General features: G+C 32.1%; 4 protein-coding genes across 4 annotated transcripts; 1 reads left to right on the top strand and 3 right to left on the bottom strand.

Moving 5' to 3' along the window:
* Nucleotides 1-1,062: 1,062 nt before the first annotated feature.
* On the bottom strand, nucleotides 1,063-2,153 carry LOC110994624 (caspase-1). Its single transcript, XM_022261398.2, has one exon. The coding sequence runs from the start codon at nucleotides 1,962-1,964 to the stop codon at nucleotides 1,077-1,079; it is 888 nt and encodes a 295-aa protein (XP_022117090.1). The 5' UTR covers nucleotides 1,965-2,153; the 3' UTR covers nucleotides 1,063-1,076.
* A 754-nt stretch (nucleotides 2,154-2,907) lies between these two features.
* On the top strand, nucleotides 2,908-10,995 carry LOC110994597 (protein PTHB1). The gene is made up of 11 exons (XM_045628789.1): nucleotides 2,908-3,422; nucleotides 4,133-4,221; nucleotides 4,513-4,777; nucleotides 5,085-5,196; nucleotides 5,710-5,851; nucleotides 6,427-6,738; nucleotides 7,375-7,818; nucleotides 8,495-8,790; nucleotides 9,039-9,214; nucleotides 9,469-9,598; nucleotides 9,775-10,995. The coding sequence occupies exons 1-11, from the start codon at nucleotides 3,169-3,171 to the stop codon at nucleotides 9,991-9,993; spliced, it is 2,439 nt and encodes an 812-aa protein (XP_045484745.1). The 5' UTR covers nucleotides 2,908-3,168; the 3' UTR covers nucleotides 9,994-10,995.
* LOC110994590 (obg-like ATPase 1) lies at nucleotides 10,359-24,138 on the bottom strand. Its single transcript, XM_022261331.2, has 11 exons — nucleotides 23,996-24,138; nucleotides 23,573-23,757; nucleotides 17,070-17,130; nucleotides 16,369-16,496; nucleotides 14,910-15,085; nucleotides 14,714-14,791; nucleotides 14,142-14,239; nucleotides 13,517-13,657; nucleotides 13,020-13,116; nucleotides 12,038-12,185; nucleotides 10,359-11,300 (listed from the first exon to the last, which is right to left on the bottom strand). Exons 2-11 carry the CDS (start codon nucleotides 23,751-23,753, stop codon nucleotides 11,215-11,217), a joined length of 1,194 nt encoding a protein of 397 aa, XP_022117023.1. The 5' UTR covers nucleotides 23,754-23,757; nucleotides 23,996-24,138; the 3' UTR covers nucleotides 10,359-11,214.
* LOC123689324 (adenylate kinase 9-like) lies at nucleotides 17,239-23,205 on the bottom strand. Its single transcript, XM_045628787.1, has one exon. It carries the CDS (start codon nucleotides 23,064-23,066, stop codon nucleotides 17,262-17,264), a length of 5,805 nt encoding a protein of 1,934 aa, XP_045484743.1. The 5' UTR covers nucleotides 23,067-23,205; the 3' UTR covers nucleotides 17,239-17,261.
* Nucleotides 24,139-24,444: the final 306 nt, after the last annotated feature.

Raw genomic sequence — 24,444 nt, forward strand, 5'->3', positions numbered from 1 at the left:
AAGTCCTTGATATGTGTTGGTGAAAGAATTATTATTAATATCCATAGAAACCTTTACTTTTTATATTGGTAAATAAAAATATTCTGTAAAACAGTCTGTCCTATAGACTTGAAGGATATTGACATTGATAAATAATACCTTTTTTTTATTTTTTTATTTATTCAATACATGTGATAAAAAAATACATGAGGGTACATGCAAATAACCATGCGCTGAAACCAACAGAGAGGGTCCTGTCAGGGTATATAGTATAAAATCTATGTTGACAAAATTTTAAGATTAAAATAAAAGCTTTATAACTGGATAAGACATGTATTGCTTATAAAATACAAAAATACTTATTATAGGTAACAAAATATGTCACTTTGCTTACCAAAACTATGAAATTCATTCATAATCCATATTTTTCTAAGTGTCTTTCACAAGGCACAATCACTTTCACCAAATTTAATCAGTCCTTAAAACATGATTTAACTATCCCACGCTAGTAACATAGAAAATCAATGCTATCAGTATCAACAAATATACTGAAGCATTTTAAATACATTAAGGAATGGGCAAGTTAGAAAATATATATGGCAGTTCTCCATAACTTAGAAATTTCTTACATTAGATTTAAATGCTATTAACAGGCCTGTAATTTAAGTATGAAATAAATTCAATCATTATTATAGTTAAGCAATACTTGCAGTGTGCAAGCATTTACAATAAATGATATGTAGAAAATCTACAATACAAATTGTGCGTTAGTTCACTTTTTTAAGTACTTTTACAAGCAATTGACAAATTGTGCATTAACATCTAAATATTTGAGCATAGAGATTCATTTACTTATTAACACTAAAATTGCTTCTATATTATTATCTTACATTCTAAATAACACCTACTCAAACAACTATGAGTATCTTATATCTTCATATAAACAATGAAAAAAAGAAAAAATTACAATGCATCTAGCAGTATCCTAGCATGCAATTAACTCAAGGTTAATAAAAATTAACAGTGTAAAATAGTTTGTTCTAGAAATACTAAAAAATATTACTGTAAAATAACAACAAAGGATTACTACAATTAATCTATTTCTTGCCAAATACAAGTAAACGAGTTAGCATACTGGTAATACATGGAACTTGTTTCTGCTGATGCATGGTCAACACATCTGGTGTGTTGGACTCATAATCAAGAGCTACTTTTTGACAAACGAAAGTCAACAACGTAAGTATGTCTCGTTCTGTTCCTGAATAACGTAACTCTTCACAAAGTGCTTGCATGAACCAAGAACCACGAGTAGTATTTCTCCAAGAATAAAAACCAGGAACAGTTGAAAACACAATCAAGAAATCTGCATGTATAGGTATCTTGTATGAGGCACTTGAAGAGCCATCAGTCTCAGATCTACTAGTAAGTGTTATACCACCATCCAGTTTGTCCCCTTGACAAGCTTGGATAAAAAATATCTTTGGTTTTCCAGCTAATGTGGGGCATTTGTCAGCTGTAAAATAATACCACAGATTATCGGGTTTGTAATGGGTATCTTTAGCATACAGCATGCCCATTTCTCCATGAGTTAGAACTGCTATAAGAACACAATCATAGTCAGAATGATCCATCTCTGAAGTTTGTTGTAGGTACCTGTTTACATCTTCCGACTTTAAATTAGTTAGAACCGTGACACGGAATCCTAGACCTTTCAAGACTCGGGATAAATTGTCACTATCAACATTCGTGCCAGTGCGAGATTTAAGACTGTGGATATCGAAATGTTCATGGTTAAATATTATTGCCATACCACGGTGTTTGTGATTCATGTTGTAGAACGGAGCATTTCTATCAACAGGCATCTTAGCGTATCGTCGAGCTGAGGAAGACTCATGACTTCCCCAAGCATCACCTTCATCACCTCCACCGTTGGTTCTTTGTTCTGTATCGTTATTGGCATTGTCTTGCACTTCAATGTCGGACATTTTTACGATATGTTAAACCTTTCTTCGTATAAAAACGGAATAATTTGAAACTCACTATGAAGAAACGGTGGCCGGCGAATGGGTATTTGAAACTGAATTTCAAAAAAGGACCACGAGACGAGTGTTGAGTACCAATAATTGAATCGATTAATAAACCAACGCCAACAAAACAACGCGACTCGATTTATATCCATAGACCTCCACAAATGCACAGAGTATTGGTTGCTCCTACTGTCAGTCTAGCGCATATAAATATAGTCTATGTTTTGTTGTAGTCAAAGAACTGACGCACATTTTCAGCGCCACACGGCCTGAGACAAAATCAATATACCTAAATGTTTCGAGTAATATACAGGTGTGCCTTTGTAATGGTACATACGGGTAGAGGACATTGTGGCAGGTATAAAAATATAACCTAAAATTAAAAAAAATTATATCCTGTGCCACTAATTTTGGCGCGAAGATTTCAAATGAAAAACTTCACGCTATTGAATGTAGATTCTGATTTTTTTTGGAGTATTGTATGTAGTTTTCTTGAATGAAATTACTATCAACTATAATGTTTTCTTCATTTTATCCGAAGTTAAATCTAACATGGTGTAAAAAAAACTATGGTCATATTATGTAACATGAATACAGATTTTTTATTTTACATTTGTAAGCGCATCTTACCAGGAATACTATCCAATGAACATGTTATTTTAGAATCTGACCAAAAATAGTGGTATAAAATGTCAATTTTTCGAATTTTCGAATATGTCGAATTTCTCGAAAATGGAGAGTATTTTACTAAACTTGAAACTTATTTTTATAACCTCTACTCGCAGGTGTCATTATCAATTCATACCGCCACACCCGATAAATGACTGTGCCTACATGATTAATATAAATGTATCGATGTTTTTAATATAGATTAGTATTGTACCAACACTCATATTAATAATCGTGTCTTGATGAGCCTCCTCCTCTTTTATTACAATACTTAGTACCTTAGTCAGATAACTGTGGTAATGGTAAAAGTAATATATAGTGAAGGTGAATTACGACTTAGAACTAGCAAATTTGTTTTTCAATTATTAATTTTGTTTAGTGATTTAGAAACACTAATAAACATACTAGGCTTTTTATACAATACATGGTTGCTATGCCAACATCTCATGTAAACATATTACAACGCTTAAGCGACTAAATACTCAAGTTACAAATGTCCATATTTAAATCGAAACCATTTTGGTCTAACGAGAAATTACAAAGTGAAACATACGATGAAGGTATTCAAAATAGCTGTTGCGTCAAAGTGGATAAATTTAACTCGTACAATGATAGCGACTGCATAATTGCTTGTGAAGGTCGACAATTGAAGATCTATAAACCCAGCAAAGAGTCCGAATCTGATATTGTTTTAGAATCTGACCAAAAAGATGTTATCCTACAGATTGAGACTGGAAAATTTATTATGTAAGTTAATTTTTTCAAAGAGACCAAATACATATTTATATATATATTATTTTTTTACGTTAATTTGCTACTTGTTTATTGTTGTAGCGAGACCGAATTATGTTAATTAAGTTAATACGGATTACATTAAGTTTGACGTTATAACCCCTAGATGGGGCTGAGGGTATCAACAGTAAAAAATAAAACACTGCTACAGGCCCAGACCTCTTTAGGTCTGGGCCTCATATTTCTGTATCTGACCACGAAACATCATTTGTAAATATAATCAACAAATACATGATTAGCCTCAGATCCTGTGCCTGACAGCCGTCGAATTTTTGGGTCGAAGGCAAGCTCGTTTCCGCAAGATGTTTCGGTTCACCTTTTGAGCGAATGTTAAAAGCGCACATAGATCGAAAGTCCATTGCTGCACAGCCGGGGATTGAACCTATGACCTCAGGGATGAGATTCGCACACTGAAGCCATTAGGCTAGGTATTTAATATAAGTACACGAACTACGGTGGAGTGAAATTTAAAATTATTATTATTTAACCTCCTCTAAATTCTTTCATTTGTCTCAATTTTCGACTAAAGGATAGAAAAAAACACTACTCTAAATAATGGATGAATTTAAATTATTTTCTATTCTTACGTTCTCTAAATAATATTGCAATATAAACCAACAATATATGTACCTCAACACTATAATACAAAACTAAATGTATTCCAGGGATTCCAGTGATAGACAAATTTTCATATTGCATCCTCAAAGTTACGCAACATATTTTCTTGAGAAAAAGGATGGACATATTGATGCAGGTACAATTTCCTTAATTAAAAAAATATATGCTTAGATATAATACCGTAAATGTTTGGATATAAGTTATTACTGAGGGATATAACAAAATCTACCATAAATAAAGGATCATACCAATTTTGAAAATAATTAACTACACAGATATTCTTAAAACCGGTTTTGAAGATTCAGATTCAAGATTTTCCACAGATTATTTACACGAAATTCTATATTCAAAATACCAACCTATAAGTCGTTTTGTCTATGGAAACATTTTATTGAGCCCTTACCTTACATATTACTTCATATTTCAGGTGTTCAAAACTACCTAAGACCCGTATTAAAGCACTCATTCACACGAAAAGCGTCTAGTGTGGTTGTTGGGCCCTTTGGCGTAACAAAAAGCAGAGACCTCATTTGTATTCAGGCGTTAGATGGCGCTTTGAGTTTTTTTGACCAAGACACGTTTCTTTTTATGTGTTTGTTCGATGATATTATAATACCCACACCTATCGGCTATGTGCCTAGTAGCGATCTATTTGTTATTTGCAAATCTACGTGGATTATGGAAATATACAGGTAATACTTAAAGGACTATCTTAATTCAGGTTTATATTTGACAATTTAAAGGAGCGATTAATTATAAACTTAAGCATGTAACTTAACTTACGAAGTAAGTCATCTGATAAGCCATAATATTTCTTTATTCATTTTAAGTACACGAATATTTTAATTCATTACGAAAATTATACAATTTTATAAAACTTTACTATATCGTTTACGCTTATAATTAGAAGAAAATGTAGCCATAGTAATATATTTCTTTAAAAAAAATATGTATTTGAAAATACTTTTTATTTAATTATTTAATTCATATATATTTTAGTTACCAGCAATTACGCGAGTTGAGTGAACTAAGTGGCCGACAGAATAAGAAGAACATTCCCCAATGGACATATAGTCCCGGCGAAGAAATATCGGCTCTGCAAGTTATACGGGTAATCCATATTAAAAAATTAAGTCTAAGTTAAAACTTAAAAATAACAATCAAATATAAAACTTAAAAAAATAAAAACGTTGACGATGGTAATGGGAGGGGCTTTGGTATGGCATGCTAATTGTATGGACACGTTAGCCCCATGAGGAATACACACAAGTAGCTCAGGAACCTCCCTCGGACAAGCAAAAATGCTGCGTCGGCTGCAGCAAGTAATAAACGTATTTTCTCCAACTTGGATACGGTTTCCTTTGGAGATTCTTGGGTTTTGGGTTTTTTTCCCAAGTTCACAGGCGTAATTTAAGATTGCGCTTTGTGGATAGTGACCCCAGAACTGGTTATTTTCTCGGTCAACGAATAAGTATCGCAATTCATCGAGGAAATCCCAGCCATCAACCAGCGCCAACTTAATTATTATTTTCAATTCGTATGTACGAGCATACTTTCCAAACAAATGAGAAAGAATGAAATTTTCTGACAAAAGCATTAATTATACACACGTTTTCCCTTCCAGACGAGCAGTAACTTTTCCAGCATAATCGCTTTGGGAGAGCGATATCTCTATTGTTTCCAGGATAATGGATTGATGAAATTTATGATTCGATTTGATTTTATGCCTGTCTGCTTTTACGGCTACCTTATTGGTTGGTATTACGGTATGTATCTTCAGCTTATAGTTTTAGACCAGGTTCTCCACGGCTGCTAAATATCCCTAATGAGAAGCGCCTATTATAATACCTCATGGTAGAGCAGTACTGAAAGTTTAAGTGCAGGACCCAACAGCTATTAGAGGCAGGTTCTTGACCTTCCTTTGAACTTTTTTTTTCTTGGAATTCAAAGTTTACATTTTCTAGGCATTCGAATTCAGGATATACCACCGAAAATGCTAATGGAGCCTCCAGGCTAGAAACAGAAAACACTTTCCATTCAACTTAAACCATCCCAGCCTAATAATTATGAACCAGACTCATCATGTAATCTATCACATCATCCTGTAAGATCTGCCTTTTAGGAGTCTGTTAATTCCCAGTTACATTTATTTACTATTACTTTAATAAAATTAAAGATATAACAATTTTACATACATAGACCTAATATAGACCTAATATTGTTAATTTAGAAAATTAATAAGATTAGGTCTTATTCTAATGATGTTATATCTATCACCAGCTGCTTATCCGCTGCAGTCCACTTCCACTTGATGTAAAAATCAATAAATCGTATTTTTCAGAACCTAATTCAAGATTAATTATAATGGTAGTATCTGACGATGCAAAGCTCTTTATCTATGAAGACACAGCGTTGTTATGGTCGTGTGATTTACTAAATGATACAATAGCAATATCTCGATGTTTTCTCAAAAACTTAGCTGGAGGAATTGTAACACTGTCCACGAATGGAATTGTAAGTGTCAGCTATTTGGGAACTGAGCCTGATCTTAATTCGTCTATAGTACCAATGACAGCTGAAGCTGTACCTGAAGATATCCTTGCAGAGATAGAGGCTGTAGAGGAAGCACTCGAGAAAATTATGGGAAATGAAGGTACGTGCTTGCTCTTTTTATATCAATTTGTATCGAGTTACTTATAAGTATTTTGACTTTAAATAAAATTTAGAATAGACAAATAAGACTAAGAGATAATGCAGGAAAGTATGTTATCGTCTCTTTTTGTAAAATTGTGTTTACGCTGTTATGAAAAGTGAAAGAGTACTTTCGTTATAACTGTTAAAATTAGACTAATTTAGTTTTTGTGAATAAGATATTTGTGTTATCATACATTTAAATATGCTTGAGAAAATACTTTCTGGTGTTCATTTATTTAGACAACATTTACATTTGAATCCAGAATCAAGATAATAAAACTAAAAAGTATAACTCCCATATGTGTAAACGTATAGGATTTAACAATTTGCCTCGACTTTTGTGTCTTAACAACGCTTAATAACAATTTACTTCAATTTAACAACATGAAAAATATAGAAAATTGTATAAGAATTTGGTTTGGTTTGGTTGGAACTATAACGTAGGTTTGAAATCCAATCATGGGTATAAATTCTCCAGCTCCATTCATATTAGTTTTTCGACACTTTCGCTTGGTGCAGCTGTGATATCGTCCCAGCGTTTTTGGGAACATTATACGTCCACTATTATAGACATCATTTTATTTTCTTCTTTCAGAAGCACTTCCAACGCCCGAGCTTATCAAAATAAAGATTGAAATGGGAAAGCCAATTGAGAGCTTCATCAATGACGATTTAACACCCAACTGTTCATTAATAATCATCCTCACTTGTGAACCTAAACAAATCCAGAATATACAAATAACCTACTTCTGCAAGCAGCCATTCTCATTTAGCGATTCGTGTGTTTGCCTAGACGATATTAATGGAACAGAGATTGTCGAAACGCGAATTTTTCTCAACGATTTTTGCGTTTCAAATAATAAAATTAAAGTTATTTTTACAATAACGGATTGTTCTGGAAAGATCCATGTGTTGGTTAAAGATCTTTTGATACCGTTGTCATTGTATACTCGTGTAGTTGATGTTGTTGAAAATAATGCATTTATTTTGTATTTACAAACTAATCTTGGCTGTATCAGTTTAGATAATATATTTGAAGGTAAGTTTTACATTGTACAAATTGCCCAATACAAACCTTTTATAATAAGTTAAGATTTTGTTTTATTGGTTTAACATGATTTAGACAATTCTCTATACTTATTTAGCCTAGCTTAAACGACCCCCATCTCTTGAGGTTCTGTGATATAATTATACGATTGCTTGGTGAAGAGAAAGATCGCGAGCAAACCGGTTAAACCCAAATGACACAGAAGGACCAAATACTTTTATTACATTTCTTATTTTTGCGTCTGAGGCGCAAACAACTGTTGTAGTCTTTGACAGAATGACCGAATGAGCGCTGTGGAACACATGTGCTCCTAATGCTTAGCCAGGGCCAGTTACTACCACACCACATGTAATGCGTGTAATATGACACGCTTAAAATGTTCCTTATTCCTATATTCAATTTAGTCACTGGATTATTAAAACAATTTTTTTCTGAAATTTTTGTTATATCTGTCTATACATCTATAAATTTATTGAAGCCAAGTCAAGTTCCAGGAATATACAAACCTAACTTTGTATATCTTTATACATATAAATCTGTGCGTGTATTTGTAGTTAAACCCCTCTTAAACGGTTGGACCGAGTTTCTTAAAATTGTATTAACGATTTCTACTAAGTCTGTCGGGTCGGATAATAGGCACAGAACAATACTTTTTTAACTAAAATATATTTTATTTCAGACACAATTAATCCGAATAACATTACGTTTTCATTCAAAGATAAAACTGTGACAATAAAAACAATCGCCGATAAATACACACTCGAAGGAAACGATTGTACGGAGATGTATCCGATATTGAATTATTTCCTCGATAAATTACAAGAACATTACACGAAATTGGGAATAAACAATTTAAAAGTAACGCTTAAAATTGATACGGAGCTGTACAAACATATAATTCACCGATTTTTAAAATCAATAGAAATGCACGCCAAGGAACGAATTGTTTTGAAGAAATTTGAGGTTTGACTTTTTTAGGATGGCCTTTGTTTAGATTTATCTATTGTAATGCTATAAAAATTTGATTGTATGTATTGGCTTCAAAACTATTGGACGCATTTGAATAATTGTCTTAGAATTAAGTATAACAATCTTGCAACCCTAATGAACATACCTACTTAAAATCAGAAAAAGTAATATATTTTGCTTAATACTTTTTTTCTCGCGTAAGAATAAACTTCTTTAAGCCTAATAATGAATGTTATTTTCAGGCTGAACTAAACGTTTTACAATCACAGTTCACTCTCATTCAAAAGAAGCTGTTGGTCCAGTATGGGTCTTTGCCACCGGGTGACTGTGATGCCCTGGAATTTCTAATGCGAGACACACATTCAATGATTGTTAGGACTGCTGAAAATGTCTTAGCAAGTAAAGATAAAGTAATAAGGTAAGTTTTTCTTTATATAGATAAAAATCTAACATTTTTTTTCTCCTGTTTTGTGTTATTGTGATGTAAATATATTTTTATTATTATTCTTGTATGGTCTGAGATTAAGATATCGATACAGCCGCTATATTTGTTTCGTGATAATTTTTATAATAGGCAAGTAGATGCCTGATGCAGCCTTCTATGCCTCAAACAGTCGGCCTTTTTATATATATTTATATAATAAAACTACAACAATTCTTATTTTATTTTAGTATATCGTGCGAGGTGAGTGCAATTGGACATCTTGTGCTTTGTGTACTCAAACATTCTGGTATTGAAGAAGGAAAAGTTCAAATACTCGAAGAAACACTTTCATTGGACACATTCTGTGATGATACTCAGGTATAAAATTGGTATGCAATACAAAATAATAAAAGTTATTTAGAAAATTTTAAATACTTTAACGATTTTGTTGATGAAAAAAATATATCTATTACAATTTTTATATAACCTTTTTACGAAATAGAAATATATAATATGTATTTTATACTTAGAATAGAATAATTAATTTCTTTCAGGATTGGGAGGAGTCAGTTACTCAAGCGTCCTCCTACATTCTCAACACAATACTCAAGAAGAGCAAAGATAAGGAAAAAATATCTCCCGTAACTGACCAAGATATTCTATCAGAAGTCAATATTAAAAGATTCCTCAAGCAAACTAAATTTATACTCGAAAATTTGACCGAACAATCAGAAAATATAACACGTATAGAAGAATTCGTTGAAGTAATTTGAAAATAGAATTTGGTCAAAAAGTTTTTTTTTAACATAGCATAGATAATATTTACATTCAAAAATAATAGGCAAATTGGTAACACAAATTCAAAATTGCAAAAATTTAAAGCACTATACTGTTTGAAATGTAAAAAAATATTATTTATAAATACTTTTTTATACGTCAGTCACGTACAAAACGGTCACAGATTAGTTAAACCGACGATGAAGTAGCATGCCAGTAAATATGTACATATTTGATTTTCTAAACAATAATAGGTGTGTCGAAAAATTTTTATACAAATTTAGTTTTCGAATATCTACATTCACTACTGTTTTATTATTTGTTCATACATCACAAAGGATATTTAAATAAAAAATACCTATAAATTATAACGGTTTTTATTTAAGGTACCAAGGTACATATTTAAGGTACATATGCTGTATGCTGTCTCATTCTAACAATGTTACTATATGTCAGAGTGAAACAACATAATTAGCAAAATCACACTGAAATTATGATATTTAATAGAAATTTACAAATGTTTCATTTACACGACACAACAATATGTATTAAAAAGGTTATTTAAGAATTCATAAATTTTAACTAAAAAATAAAATTATACAGGCTGCCATAAATTACCGTCAAGCTGAAGTTGGATGTTAGGATAGGTATGTTTACCCCAGAAAATGAATAAAATATTCTGTCAAGTATTTTTTAAATTATGTATTAAACGTAACATTAAAGAGGTAAATTTATTTGTACACCCTGTTTCTTGCTTTTATATGAACAATCCAACCCTGTCCAAATAAAATATATTATGCAATATTGGCAATTTGTAAACAATTATTTTGGTTAACTATAAACGAGTTACTACGGCCTAACGTGTAAAATTTGGAACACGCTGTATGATGTTAACATTTTTGACATTTAAATTGAAATTATCATTTTTTATGAAAGAGATCGTTTTCCAAATAGTTTCTATGCCATATTCAATTTGGATATATAGATTTCCCAACAATGTTTTATTAAAAAATCATACAAAAATAACTAACCAAACTTAAAAAGGCATCTGTATGTTATATTATTCAACAATCAAAATTGGTTCAGCCGTTATTAAGATACATGTAAACAATGTCTTAACGATATACAATTGTGTCAAATCAAGCGACGTGTAGCAAAGAGTAAAGAGCGAGGTTCATGTATAGCATATGCATTAGGATTAAGAGGATTGTGTCACGTCATTTCTTCTTAGCGTCCTTCAAACCTGCGCCTGCGTTGAACTTGAAGAAAATTATGTCGCCATCTTCTACTACGTAGTTACGGCCTGGAATACATTAAATTTATTATTTTCGGGCGAAAACGCCCATGGACACTATCAATGCAAATGGGCTAGCGAGTCGAATTGGTTCGGAAATACTTCAGTTGGGAGCTGGTTCCACATCGTGGTGGTGTGCAGCAAAAATATCTTTAACCGCTCAGTTATCGGACAACGGACGTCAAGTGGATACGATAAAAATAGTGTTAAATACAAAATCAAGACATAATATAATGGATAATTGATTAGATTTTATTAAAAATATACAAAAAAATAGGTTGCCCCAAAAACGCTGTTCACCATAAACTAACAGTACTGAGCTATTAAAAGAGGGATTTGTGGGTAGAAGAGTAAGGGTTAAATGTAACTTAGAGGACAAATTTTTCTTTCTTATTTAAACATATATTTTTACTGTTTTACTAAATTACTTAAGATGTCATGTGGAATATGGTGTAATGGTTTCAACTCCCTAAAAAAAATTCTTAAACAAAAAGCTTGGCGATTAAGAAGAGTGTCAGATGGTTTAATATCCTTCATCCCTTTTATGCTCTTGATTTGATAACAGGCAGCATATATAAAATTAAAACCATTTAATATATATTTCTTAATTGACGTTAACCGTTATAAAAATCTCCAAAATGTTGAGGGTTGCAATTTACCTACCTATTTATCTATTAGAGATATTCAAACAATGTCACACGAGAATTTAATTAAATTATTCTAAGTATATAATTTAATTTATTTACCTTGCTGACGGTACTTGCCGGCCCCCTTGCAGGCGGCTTCGGAGCCTTCCTCCTTAAAGTCCTTGAAGTGCATCACTTCGGCCATTATGAAACCTTTCTCGAAGTCCGTGTGGATGCGACCCGCGGCCTGAGGGGCTTTGGTCCCTTTCTGCGAATATTAGACTTCTTTAGCTAGGGAACTGGCTAGCATTTATGTATATGATTTGCTTATATTTCATGTTATATATATATATAGCTTTATTAGCCGTTCAATTAACAGGTTAGGCTGTGTTTAGCGGCCTGAAATATATTCAGCCGTAGAATCTGTTACAAAATTTAATAAACTGGCTGTCTAATCTTTAAGTCATTCGTACGATAGAGTCATTTGACAAAAAAAAGGTGAATCATATCTTAAAATTGATTTCTTTTTGAATTAAACTGCTTAAGTCAAATTTACATTATTGTCACTAAAAAAACTTTGTAAAACACCATCAAAGCTCACCATATTGACAGTTTGAAGAGTTTCGATTCGAGTTTGAGAGTGTCAGAAAGTAGAATTAAATTTTAATTAACAGGCTAGGCAAGTAATGAAACGCAATTGATCCAATGAACCAAGTAATTTGCCTAGCTGTTTGATCAACTGGCTGAACATCTTTCAGGCCGCCAGTTAAACGGCTAATTAAGCTAGTTGGCTGCGATATATACACAATAAAAATATATAATTATGCAGCAATAAAGAAGCTAATTAACACTATTAATAATGCTCAATACGATATAAAGTACTGGAAGAAAAATTACATAAGAGAATTTTCATAATATAAATACATATTTCGAGGGTTACGTATCATTTCGCCATTACCATGTATATATTAAACATCGCTAGAAAAATAAAAGGTTTTAGTTATATCCCTAGTAACATTAATGGTTAGCAAACGTACTTTACTATAGCAATATTATTCGAAAACGAATGTTAAGTTTTCAATACATAAATTACTTGATTTACCTGAATAGTCCATGCCTTAACTTCGTCCACTCCCGCTGTGAAGAAATACTCCAATTGCAGGGCTTTGTAGCCTTGGACGATGATTTTATCTAACGCACTGAAAAGCAAATTCATTGTATTTGACAGAGACAGACATAAATTTAAAACGTCAAACGTCAACGTCAAAAAAATTAAACAAATTGTAAATTTACATTTACTGCCAGTTCGCAAGGCAAGAGCGTAGAGCGGGCAAGAAGAACTGGCAAGAAACTTTCCGCCACTCATCTCAATCGCTATAAGATTTGGTTATGCACTTCTTGCATTTTGCCTATCATATTTATTTTTTTAGTTTCTTGTCAATGTATGAATCGTCAATTTAATTTTACTATAATTATCATACCCTGTATTATGTATAGTTATTAAATTATATTGTAATGGACTGACGTGATCATCTGACTCTTTTCATCTGAAGGTAATCACAGTTTAATAGAAAGAGAAAAGACTATTTTATTTGTTACCTGGTAACATTCTGTTCTTTCAAGAAGGCCTGTCTCTCTTGTGGGTCCATGTCCAATAGTTTGCTCTCGAAGACTCCGGAGAAGGGGATCAAAGGTGCACCAGGGTCGTTCTTATCGATCCATTCCTTTAGTTTTGGTAACCTGAAATTTTTTACAAGTTTTATATTTTATAATTATAAAGTTGTAGGTATTTCGGAAAAAAAAATAGTAACAGTTCGTAAAACAAAAATAGAAGTTCTAGTAATCGTAAAAAAATATAAAAAACGTTAAATATATGAAAAGAAAAAACAATTCAAGAATCGGGATATGAACGACTTCGAAAGTTTACATAGAAAAGATTTTAACTTCTTTCGTATTTCTGTCAGACAATGGATACAGTAATGGGGCAGGTGAAAATGCAATATTGATTAATTTTCAAAACTATTGTAAAGATTTGAAAAATTCTTGACCATTACTCTACAAATGAACATAAAACAAACAATGACGCTACAAATTTTTAGAAATTTTACAGAGCCCAAAAAACCATATGTCTAACAATATATATTTTTTTTTTGAAAAGCCAATCTACCAACGAACATCTTTAACCACAACATCGTGCCACCAGGAATCATAAACAAATGCTTACCATTTATTTTTCTTCCTAATATAGTCCTTTTCCGATAAATTCACAAGATAAAGCGCCGGCTTCGAAGTTAGGAATAGGTATTTATTTAAAATTTCAATCTGAAAAAAAATTGTCATTTAGGCAAAATGGGATGATCAGTTATTTGTTTTATTTTTATTTATTTACACTTAATTTACGAGTTAATTGCAAGAAGTTCTATTTTTTTAAATTAAAGACCACCATCCTTCATCTAAAATAATACAAAAAATAATTAAAAAAGCTAATCTCACGGCTTCATAAATTAATCACTGCGATATACCAATGTATAAATCTTCTTTTGACAATATGTTAAAACAAATATACTAAAATTGGATGTTTTTGAATTGTAATTTAATATTTGTAAATAGTGCGCATTATATCTATAGTATCATTGTAATAAAAAAAATTTTAAATGAGGCCTATTAAAAAGCCAATTTTGTAATTCAAAATTACAAATATAAAAAAAAAATGGTTATCTCACTTAAACATTTTCAATAAAGTATATGCCAAAGTGATAGCTCTTTTTTGTGTCGGTTAATAAGACATTCACTTACATCAAATGAGCTCCAGTCACCGAAACGAATATGCTTCTTCTCATCAACTAAAATGCTCTTAATCTTCATCAGAGAGTCCTGGAAACCAAAACATAAACTTTTTATTTACAAATATTTACATGGTTAAATACTTACTAGAATATATAAAATATATATAACTCTTAAATTAAAAAAAAAAAGTTTTTTGAACACTTACATACTCCGGCTTCAGTTTCTTATCATTACCACGGACGACAACCCGATCCAACTTCTCAATGTTCTGCAGCAACTGCTCTTCATCCTTCAGCCGCAACTCTTCACCAATCGTCTCCAAATCCCTGATGGGGTTCACATCTCCGTCCACGTGGATCACGTCTTCATCATCGAAGGCGCCTGAAACGCGGCATTTAAAATTATTTATTTCGTAATCCTAGCTAACATAAAATATATAATTTTTATTGGCGATTAAAAAGAGTGGCGGAGAGTTTATTGCCAGTTCTTCTCTTCCGTTCTGCACCTTTGATTTGAGAGCTGGCAGTAAATTTAAAATTAGAAGCATTTAATGTGTATCTCTTTTTTTTAACGTTCATAAGTGTACTTGTTTACCTATTTGAATAAAGATATTTTTTTGTTTTGTTTTATATATAACAGAAAACAATTATACTAAAGATATAGCCAAAGATGGAATAAATAAAATATGTAAATAGTTTACGAAACTCGTAAACCGTTTTAATATTCTCCCATTTTTGACTTCCTTCGGTTATATACCATAGCTGTCATTATTTTACAGATTTTTTTCTAAATATCTATATATATATAATCATATATAAATCACGTGTCACGTTGTTTGTCCGCGATGGACTCCTAAACTACAGAACCGATATCAATCAAATTTGCACACCGTATGCAGTTTGATCTAACTTAAAAGATAGGATAGCTTACATCTCAATTTATACCCGCAATATATCTATTTCAAATATTTGTTTATTATTTGACACAATTCTAATAGATGGCGCTGTGTTAAAAGTACCAACTTTTCACATAAGTTCTCCTACCGTTTCCCTTGAATACTTTACAACGATGTAATATAACAAAAACCTCAGCCACAGCAACGCTAGACCGAGTCTACTAGATTTACTATAAATAATCACGAGGATATCTTTCTACGGAAATTATTTTGTGGACAATGTTATTAATTTTCGTTTACCTAATTTTATTTCTTGAAATAAGTCGTATTAACGATGAAGATATACCACCAAATAATCATAGGTCAATCGACAATTTAAAAACGACAAAAGAGAGTTAATAATACATATATGACCGTTTCACCAAAATATTTCCGTGAAAAGCGTGGTCATACGTAGAATCTAGACATTCGTCGTAATGTGTGGTTTCGTAATTATGTTAAAACAGTGAAACAATCGTAAAACGCTTTTGTTCCTCATACTGATTAGATAAATTACTGTAATGAAATTACTCTATTTACACTAAATGCACAGGCTCTGAATGCCGGAAGGCGAGTACGTTGCTGACCTTTTATTAATGGGTATACTCTTTTCTTGACCCTAAGTCGAATTTTTTCGGAAATACTTCAGCGGGCAGCTACTTCGTAGTAGTGGCGAGTTAAAACTGCCCTGAAAGACTAATATAAGAATATGTTTGAATTAAATACTCACGACATAAGTTGAAGATTGCATCGCAGGCCTTGATATGTGAGAGGAAGGCATTTCCGAGTCCTTGACCTTCGGCCGCGCCTCGCACCAACCCAGCGATGTCCACAACGTTCAAAAACGCAGGCACTTTACTGAAAATTACCATCTCATATAAAAACAGAAAGAGACAGAAACAGTTCAAAACATTATACATCAACTACAAATCTTAAACGACAGCTGTCCTGCTGAAAAAAGAAAATATTCTTTTTGTGCAAACTATAAAATGTAAGTACCGTTAACATGTCAAAAGGACTCGCTTCTCACGACACAGGAAATCCTAGTATGGGGGCTAGTGCACTTTCTTTTTACCTCAAACTTCATGAAAAAAATTACATAATTGTACAGACATAAAGAAAATAATTATTGCATTTGCATATTTCTTGGACAGTGTGCTGATGGAGAGAGATAAGCCGGTGGAGAAGGGTTATATTCTTTAGAAGTTTTGTATAGAATGTGTTTATATTTCGTTAAGAATACTTTATCTCAAAACTTTAAACATATACCATGTACCACGGAATAATTGTTACCTAGCTAGCCGCAATACAGGATAGATGAATTTTGACTCAACCTATATGTCATAAACAAGATTTTTTTTTATTTAAAAAATTGTTACATGTAATAAATGGGGCTTAAATATTATTATTACTGAAGACAAAGAAATATACCTGGCAGGTTTATGGTACTGGCAAAGATAATCGTATCGCTCATCGGGCACCGGTACACGACGTGCTGGAAGAAAATATCTGGTCAGACATTCGTATTAAATAACGTTATATAGAAAATACAATTACCTTGTAAATATGAACACAGCAATTTTAGAAATAAAACTAATAATTAAAAACATAATTTATTAATAATTATTTCCAAGTTTCATTAGACTCCGTACTCGATGACTTATCCGTACCAGAGTCGGTTCCCATTATACTTTTTATTCTACCGTAAAACTTTACATAGTCGGCAAAAGGATTATCCATTGATCGCAACTTCAAGCCTACATCGATGGGAAGCTTACATCTCGCTTCATATATCTTTAACGCTTTCTTATATAACTGCGATTGTGACGAATCAATACGACAATTATGAGTCTTCAAATAAAGTGCTATATAAATAACCCCAGAGATAGAAATATTGAGTCCAAGATATTTCGGACGTAATACATTAACGGCGCAACACGCCGCAGTTATCATATTCCCAATAGTTTGTTCTAGATACCCAAGATTCGGCAACGTTTTCAGAGATATCTCGGAAAATCCAGACGTTTCCTTGAAAACTTCAATGTCGAAATACAAGTGCGGTTGACGCATAAAGGAGTCCAGGCACTTGGAACTACAAAATAAATAATAGCGACCCTTATAGACTGCCGCAAAATTATTGTTGCCTTTTATTATATTCTGTGATGGAAGGTTTTCAGCATATGTCACTATACAGACTCCATTTTCATAGACAAGTGCGGGGTAAATGGTTTTTACGATAGCTGGGATTTCAGGTATTTCTATTTTCATTTGCACAGACAGAATATTTGGTAGTTTATCTAAATCTTTAATGTGATTACGACAGATCCAGTAGTATACATCTCTGTACTGAACAACACCAGATTTATCCACGGGGTGATCATTGTTTATATATATTTTCTTTACAAAACACATTGGACAAAAGTTTTTAAAATCAGACATTTTTGTAGCAAATATTTCATTCGATATACCCATAACACCTGCACTGACCACTTTAAAATTGTAATTGGATAAGTAGTGATGCACTTTCTTTGATATGTCTTCAATAATATTCAGTGAAGTGTGAAAACACTGCCACGATGTACCATTTGCAGGTAATTCGTAAATATTTTGAATGTCACCGTTAATCCATTTTCGTACGGTGGAGCTGTTTCTTTCCCACTCACGAAAACGATACTCAATAAATGCTTTCGAAAACGTTGGCTTGTTCTTTAAAATATCTAAATGTATTTCCCTGTGGGTATTTTCTAGAGCTTTGGACATACTTGTTTTAAGATCGAAAACAATTGAAGGATAAAGACCGTGTTTCACTAATTCAGAAGCTTCAAAAGCTGTTTCTGGAAAACCATCAAACACTAAACCGTATGATATCGATCTATGGTCGATAGCTGTGGTTTGGATGGACTTTATAATGTCTTCTGTCTTTAAGGTATCTCCTTTCTCAAGCGATGACTGCATCTTAGAATTAAGTTGGGTCCAATTCATATTCTCCATAATATGTCTAATCGAAGTACCTCTACTGATGCAAAGCAATCCGAATCGTTTCGCAAGTTTCGCAGCCAACGTAGATTTTCCAGATTTAGGTGGCCCAATAATGCTTATCCGTAAGGGATATTCCACATACGCCTCGATACGCCTACTTTTAATATATTTTAAGGGGTTAGACCTGAATTTTTTAACGTTATCTTGAGATGAAATAAAATATATATAGGCACGATGAATTACAGGAAATATCTTACCCTTACGTCTTCGAATATAGTATGGATTGTGTAGTATTAATGGATTATCATACAAGAAAACTGGACACATTCTATTAAACATGCTTAAAAAGAAAAATCCCTCATAAATCAACATTTCAGCTATATCGCTATTTATAATAAATGTCTGTTCCAAAAACGATTCATTTCTGTTTAACAAAGGAGATAATTTGTCCAAGGCATTTCTAAAAACTTTTTCTATAGACTTTAAGCCGTTAACAGCAATCATTTTCACTCTTTGTTCTGTCAGCGTATCCATTGCAGATTGGATATTGTCTTCAAACACTTCATAGATGGCTTCAATTCTTGTATTTATTCTCTCTGAAACATCATCCGGCTTCTCCCATTCACTTTGATCGACTGGAGCTGGGTACTCCTGAATGACCACATTATAAGTGTTAAATAAATTTACATCAACGTTTGAGGATCCTAACGGATTGGCGTCAAAAATTGTGCTTTGCACTGACATATTTTGTAACAGTTCGTTTTCATTGGGAATCACTAATTCAATAATTTCATCAACAATCAATTTAATAACAATATTTTTTGTAATAAAATCGAACCATTCTTGTTTTTCATCTTCAAACTTTGCCTGTGCTTGCAGCTTTACCTCTTTGTATTGATTTCGCCACATTTTAAACATTACTGGTGAAATTCTTTCTATCGCTTTTTCAGTATTTGCTTCTAATCCTATTACTGCGTTTGGAATGCAATAAGATGATACCATATCCTCTACATCATTTGGCAATTTTGGAAACCCATCAATTATAATTCCCGTTGACTTGTAAGGTTCCTCAAACCACAATATTTTTAAGATTTGTTGCAACAGTAAAGATGGCATTGGAACGCCCTGTTCAAAGTAATTGAAGAGTATTCTTCTTATTTCAGCTTCGTTAAAAAGCAAGTCCGCAACAAGGTTGGCGTTCTCCTCATCCATTTGAAACTCGATAGCATTTTCTTCTTCGACAGCATTTTCTACAAAACTGTTTTCATATTGCCAACCAACCTTTTTAAAATGTTTTGGAATCACATAATTATTGATAAACTCGTCAAAGTTTACATATAATAAGCCAGATTCTTTAGCTAGGCGTCTTGATAACGTAGACTTGCCACTGCCTATATTACCTATTGTGCAAATTCTCAGAGAAGGCGTTTTTTTAAAAGGTTTAACTAAAGATTGGAAACGTGTGCTATCTTTTTGAAATTTTTCTATGCATTCTTCTTTGCAAAACATTATAGTTTTATTATTATATTTAGCACTAAATTCGGGTTTACCTTCCCAAAGCACATTATAATCAAAGAAAGCTACTGGACAAAAAATATTGGTATCCGACAAATTGCGGTCGTCATTGTATGTTAAAACATCCTGGTTTATTTCATTATCATAGTCATGATCTTGACCATCTTCATCAATAATGGAAAAAGTACAGTACGCTCTTCGCAGTTGTAACAAGACTTCGTCTAAGACACCTATGTCAGTCTTACCTTCGAGTTCTACTTCTCCATACCATTTCGAATTATCGTCTAGTTTGGCTTTCACTGACTCCCAACCTTCTCGAAATTTCTCTATTCCTTCAGTGAGTAACGTTTGTAAATCAGGATTGACATTGCCTTCTACAGATAAATCATCAGTCATTATCGTACCTAATATATTATCTATGATTTCATTCACAGTTGTTTTCATATTCATATAAGTTGAATTCAAAGGAAGACCTCCGAGAAGCTTTGTTTTGACTAATGTGTCATTGCTATTAAGAAATCGCTCTTGGTAATTTTTAATGCTTTTTTCTATTCCCTTGTAATGCTGTAAAAGATCGTCATCAATTTCTCGGTTTTCTGTTAATACAATGGTATAGTCAGGTAGCATGTCAGCTTCAGATAAATATTCCCAATATTCCACTTCAGACGGAAATCCATCAATTATAAATTTGCCATAACATGGTTCAAAATTTTGAGAAAAGCATTCACTTTCAATAGCTTTAAGGTGATTCATAATTTCTGTCATTATTTCTTCACAAGTTGGCTCAATTTCCTTTTGTAAATCATTGGTTTTTATATATTCAGCTATTCCCATAGTAACATCCTCATCACCAAGAACTGGTAGCTTTGGTTTTTCTGTTACCACTAACAAATCAGCTGGAGCATATTTCTGCAGGTTCTCCCCCTGCACGGCTTCCTGACATAGATCCATATCATTCAAAAACGGAAGAAACGGTAATTTTGTTATCAAATTGTTTAATTTTTTCATTAGAGGTCCACTAACAACTTCACCTCCCTGCCTTTTTGACAAAACTTCTTGAAACACTTGTATGTATCTATTTAAAGTATTGTGATTTGTATTAAACCACATATTCAAGTCTGATATTCTCTGAATCTCAGTACTCTCCCATTTCATAAATCGAGCATCTTCAATAGAAGCTATAATTTCTGATAATATGTTCTTTGCATAATAATTGTACTTTTTCTCCTTTTCTTTATTTAAAATATCTGAATAACTAATGACTGTAGCATCAAATAACCAAGACAAGCAATTTGAAACAAGAGTTTTTCCAGAACATTTTGAACCTATAACAATAATTCTGCAAGTGGGCTCTAGGAACTCAAGTTTTAGAAAAGGACGAGGATTTCTGCAAAATGATATCATATCATTCAGTGAAGACAATAAATAGACATGTTTAAAAAATGAAACTGCAAATCTAGGATTTCCTTGCACTGATCTTCTTTTCATTAGCTGCACAGGACATCGATTGCACCAAGGAGAAGAATATCTGGTAAAATTAACATTCTGACTTCTAACAACATTCAATTCCTCTACTGTTTTCCAAAATTCATCCATATCTTCTGGTGGCTCCTCTAAGTATAGTGGCTCAGGAAGTAAAACAGGTTTTATAGGTAGTAGAGTTATCCTCTCCATGATGTTATGCATCATGTGATGAATTGAAACACGACCATCCAATTTAACAAGCCATTTTGGATCATAGCTTTTTATTTTAGTGTCCAAAAATTCATAAAGATGATCTTTATAATTACATATTTGTTTCTCGACATTAAAAGAAAAGTTACTTGGATGCTTACAATTATATTTAGGATTAAATGTATGACTATCAAACGGTGGATTGTAATCTCGCAAATAATATTTTGATGGCCACTTCACCTCACTATCAGGATTAACTGTAAATGGGCTTAAAGAATTGGCACTGGTCAAATAGTTAAAATACTTATGACTTCTTTTTGTTATTAAATCACTGTTAGGGCATGTTATATGAATTAAAATATCTGGCTTAAAATTAAAAACTTCTTCAATCTGATGAATAATTGTGGCTCTCATAATTTCAAAATAAGGTTTCTTATAAGAAATTATATTAGAACATGTATCTAATAAGTGTTTTGGCAATTCAACCCGAGGTTCTTGTTCCTCTTCCAGTACTGGTTCATGTTCTTCTTCTACTTCCTCCTCCTCATATTCTTCACCTACTCCAAGTCCACTAGTGACTGATGATGTAGCTGACTCCCTTTGGGCTTTTGACTTTTTTTTCTTCAAATTACATATAATGTCAAAGAGCATTCCCTCAACAACATCAATAGATTCTTCCCCATGGAGACTGTTGAAATAAGTTTGCAAATTTCTTTCATATGATATTAATGGTATTCCTGATATAACAAAGCCTCTATGTTTAACTGCTGGAGATTCTAATTTTCTTTTCATTATAGGCAGTATATTATCAATTAGACAAACTTTATTAAGTTTCATATTATAGTCTAAGCAGCGTCCAGTAGGACTTTTTTGGTCAATTTCATCATTTAATACATTTTTTGGACAAATGTGAACACAGTTCATCTTTTTAGAGAGGGATTCCCCCAATGTATATGAATTTGTACCAGGTTTTCCTAAGATTAAATAGCAGGTTGGTTTTGTTTTTAAGTATGCTTCTTGCGCATCTGCATCTGTCCAAGCATTAAAAAACTCCAAATGATCTGGAATAGGTATATCCGTATTCTCTAACCCAAGAACTGAAGCAGCTAATGGTGGTGGATGACATTTACAGACACTTTCATGTTTCTTTATTAAGTTATATTTTCCTCTAAAGCAAACACCATTGCAAACTTCTATTCCATTAATACAGCTTTCATCATTAATTTCTACATTTGAAAGATATTTTTCAAATTGATTCATTATTCCTTTTTAAATTGATGCATTACTTTGTGATTGTTTGACATATAATTATTTGACAGTACTATATTTTTATTTTTTAAAAAGTTATTATGCTTTAAACTTAAATGAAATGTTATATGAAGTTTCATCATAGGTTTTTCTGTTTACAATTTGTATTTGTAAGAAAAATATTTTCCTCATTAAATATAACTTATATTATGTGAATATAAGTAGCTAAGCTAATATTTCAGCCTTAACAGCATGCAAATATAATTGTGACATAAATTAAATGCATATTTAGCTATATAAATGACATAGGTATAAAACTTAAACCCTTTTGGAGTTAGGTGACATGGCATTTTATAGATAGGGGTATACTTAGGTTTAAATTAATATAATTTAGAAACTGTTTCAAAATGTAAGTTTTTAAAGTTCTTATAAATTTATAAATACTAAAAGTTTAAACAACAAACAAAATAACATTTCATGAGTGAATATACAATGAAATTAATAAATTGGATACTTATTTTCATTAGGATCTATCGTGCAGAAAGGGAAATTTTCTGCAGCTGCTTGACTCTTGGTGAGAACATTAAAGAATGTTGACTTTCCCACATTCGGTACACCAACTATTCCCACTTTTAAATTTGTTCCGACACGGCCAATAAGTGGTTTCTTTTCAGGTTCTTCAACTTTTTTAGGTGGCATTATACTGAAATTTATCAAAATGTCAATAAGAAAACTTAAATTATTTAGTAATTGTAAAAATATAAAACTTTTTTGCATTATAAAGGCCTTAATCCAATAATAGTCAATTTTTCATGATATTTTATTAATAGATAAATATTATGTGTAATAAAAATTATAACCTTATTAAGGAAGAATAAATTCAAAAATGAATTAGGCTTGCGCGGTATAACATTTAAAAATAGTTATTTGTTTATACATACATTATATGAGGCTCCTCAAATTAAATTAATTTGCACTATTTACTTAATTTATATTTCTAGCTTTATCTTATTATATTATACCACATGCCATGCAAAATTGAACACAACACCGGACACCGGTTTGTGTAATGTCAAACAACTCGTGTCAATTTGTACATTGACAGCTTTGATGTAGAATGTAGATAGTCTTGATGTGCACATTTTACATGTACACATCCTTACGCAAATTGTATAGATCTTATTATATACGAAGACATGAAATTCATCACATTCAAATTCTATTAAATATATTATCATTTGCTTTAAGATTTGCAGTTGACTCTAATATTTTTGTAAATCTCACGGTATAAGTATTAGCGTAGAGACGTGACGCAGAAGACTGTATAAAAGTACTGAGCCTAAAAAGCCTTTCATGTCTTCTGCGTAAAATGCTTCCTTGCCTCAGACCA

This window comes from Pieris rapae, chromosome 7 (assembly GCF_905147795.1).
Source record: "Pieris rapae chromosome 7, ilPieRapa1.1, whole genome shotgun sequence".
NCBI classification, from domain to species: domain Eukaryota; kingdom Metazoa; phylum Arthropoda; class Insecta; order Lepidoptera; family Pieridae; genus Pieris; species Pieris rapae.

What these genes read in the sequence shown, in the direction of transcription:
- LOC110994624 (XM_022261398.2), bottom strand. Translation starts at nt 1,964, where the DNA reads ATGTCCGACATTGAAGTGCAAGACAATGCCAATAACGATACAGAACAA.
- LOC110994597 (XM_045628789.1), top strand. Translation starts at nt 3,169, where the DNA reads ATGTCCATATTTAAATCGAAACCATTTTGGTCTAACGAGAAATTACAA. An exon ending in TGGATTATGGAAATATACAG is followed by an intron (nt 4,778 to 5,084) that starts GTAATACTTAAA and finishes TATATATTTTAG; the next exon opens with TTACCAGCAATTACGCGAGT. An exon ending in CATTCTGTGATGATACTCAG is followed by an intron (nt 9,599 to 9,774) that starts GTATAAAATTGG and finishes AATTTCTTTCAG; the next exon opens with GATTGGGAGGAGTCAGTTAC.
- LOC123689324 (XM_045628787.1), bottom strand. Translation starts at nt 23,066, where the DNA reads ATGAATCAATTTGAAAAATATCTTTCAAATGTAGAAATTAATGATGAA.
- LOC110994590 (XM_022261331.2), bottom strand. Translation starts at nt 23,753, where the DNA reads ATGCCACCTAAAAAAGTTGAAGAACCTGAAAAGAAACCACTTATTGGC. An exon ending in CAGTACCATAAACCTGCCAG is followed by an intron (nt 16,497 to 17,069) that starts GTATATTTCTTT and finishes GGTAATTTTCAG; the next exon opens with TAAAGTGCCTGCGTTTTTGA. An exon ending in CGGCAAGTACCGTCAGCAAG is followed by an intron (nt 11,301 to 12,037) that starts GTAAATAAATTA and finishes AATGTATTCCAG; the next exon opens with GCCGTAACTACGTAGTAGAA.